The 2,299-nt window shown below is 42.1% G+C and overlaps 1 protein-coding gene across 1 annotated transcript; it reads right to left on the bottom strand.

Annotated features, from left to right (window-relative positions):
* Positions 1–1,041: 1,041 nt before the first annotated feature.
* Positions 1,042–1,995, bottom strand: LOC131422489 (olfactory receptor-like protein OLF3). Its single transcript, XM_058569816.1, has one exon. The coding sequence runs from the start codon at positions 1,993–1,995 to the stop codon at positions 1,042–1,044; it is 954 nt and encodes a 317-aa protein (XP_058425799.1).
* Between the last annotated feature and the right edge of the window lie 304 nt (positions 1,996–2,299).

The raw sequence follows: 2,299 nt of genomic DNA, 5'->3' as shown, positions 1-2,299 counted from the left end.
TTTACAAAGATCAAGTAGGGCCCTGTCATGTGTGGGAGGAGGGATGAGAAAAGAGTCAATATGGAGACTATGGAGTGACTTCAGCACAGCCAAGTGAACTATCTTGATTCCCAAAATATGTATTAGAGTTATCTTATCTTTCATTGGCTTTGGCTGAAGAATGTGTCCTTTCTTAGATAACCACATCTTTGATGTTTTATACATTATTTCATATTTTATGTGCTTGTTATTTTGTAAATCTCAGAAAAAGCAGTTATGGATTTTCAGAGATAGGACAGCTGTAACATGTAAATAGTGCCCCTTATATATGCAGTAAAATTCCTCTCAAACTGTTTATACACTATGAAGAAAAACTTGAAAAGTAGCTTTTCCTTGGGCAGTAATAGCCTTGTGTGCAAACACCTTTAGTTATATTCTGTCAGTGTAAAACAGGACCTTTAGTTGATGCTTCTCCACTGAGTTACCTCCAGCACTCAGACAAACACATTATGTCCATGTGTCGTAGGTCCAGCACAAAAGCATTTTAATCCGCCTTGATAGCAACCCTCTCCTCAGAAGAGTGACTCACAGTTACTGGATGTGACTACATATGCCACACATTATTTTAAGTGAGTTTAAAATGTGAAATTGCTTTTGTTTCCAATGGAAACATGATAACTTAGTACAAAATTTGGATGCATAAGAACCAGTGGTCCAAGGTAAGATCCGTGAATAGGTCCATGATTACAAGCAATGTGACAAATTAAAACAGTAAATCATATTTTTTTTCACTACTCTCAGGCCATAAGAATGGAGAGTAAGGCTGGGAAGTTCTATTACAGCAGTGCTTAACTCCACTAAACATGCTGCTGTGGGAACATAAAATACTCCCACATCCCACACCCAAACCTAACTATTCAGCCTCCTACCCAGCATCACCAGAACACATTTCGTCATCTCCTTCCTGGTTGCCAGGGCAATGCAGTTGATGCCCGTCATATCTGAGTTGACTGGGAGAACATAAAGGCAAAACTCTTTTGTCTAAGTGATGCTCATGATTCATCAACTTGCCAATTTTGACATTAATCCAGATAATTGCCCTAGTAGTTTCTGCCAGGCTCCCTTCACCTCCTTATTCCTTATACTGTAAATCACAGGGTTCAGCACAGGCATCAAAATGGCATAGAAAACAGAGATCAACTTCTCCTGAAGGACAGAGGGGCTGGAATCCGGCTGGATATAAGTGAAAATGGTCATACCATAGCACAGGACAACCACTGTGAGGTGAGAGGCACAGGTTTGGAAGGCTTTCTTCCTTCCCTCTGTGGACTGGATCTGTAGGATTGTGGAGATGATCTTGATGTAGGACAACAGAACCAGGCAGAAAGGTATCATCAGCAGCACAATGCTGGAAACCATGATTGCAACCTCATTGGAGGTGGTGTCCACACAGGCCAACCTGATCACAGCCAGGATTTCACAGGATATGTGATCAACAAAGTTGTTTGTACACATGGGCAGCTGAAAGGTGATGGCGGTCTGCATGAGAGAGTTGATGGAGCCACTGACCCAGCATGTAATGGCCAACCTAGTGCAGAGCCCTACATGCATGATGACCGAGTATCTCAGGGGGTCACACACAGCCATATAGCGATCATAGGCCATCACTGCCAGTAGAACAAACTCAATTCCACCCAAGCCCAGGGAGAAAAATAACTGGGCTGCACAGCTCACATATGGGATTACTTTACGTTTTGCAAGAAAATGCACTAACATCTGAGGAACAATGCTTGTAGCATAAGAGACATCAACAAGGGAGAGGTTGGTGAGAAAGAAATACATGGGAGTATGGAGTCGGCTGTCCAGTCTGATCAGAAGAACAATGAGGAAGTTCCCCAGCACTGTCACCATGTATGTGATCGAGAACAGGACAAAGAGGCAGATCTGAGTGTCCCAGTCACTGGAGAGGCCAAGGAGAATAAACTCCCTCACCCAAGTCTGGTTATCTGTTCCCATGAAAAAACTGAAGATCATTAATCTACAGAAAAAGACAAATAGCAGAAGCTGTTGAATAAAAGAAACATAAAAATAACTTCTTAAGAGAATGAATATTGTATATGACCTGCCAGCCTTAGCCAGATGTTTCAGATCATGTATGGGCCAAGATGACAGCCTTGATCCTAATATGCATTACATCTACTTTGCATAAGAGACAATCCATTGCCTTCAAAAGGACAAGATGTGGTCTCAGGGAGTCAGTCAAAGCCTGGAGATAATGCAGTGCAATTAGGGGCTCTATATCTTTCCAACTTACCTGGGT

The sequence above is a fragment of the Diceros bicornis genome, chromosome 3, assembly GCF_020826845.1.
Source record: "Diceros bicornis minor isolate mBicDic1 chromosome 3, mDicBic1.mat.cur, whole genome shotgun sequence".
Taxonomy (NCBI): domain Eukaryota; kingdom Metazoa; phylum Chordata; class Mammalia; order Perissodactyla; family Rhinocerotidae; genus Diceros; species Diceros bicornis.
This window is presented reverse-complemented; position numbering and strand designations above follow the sequence as displayed.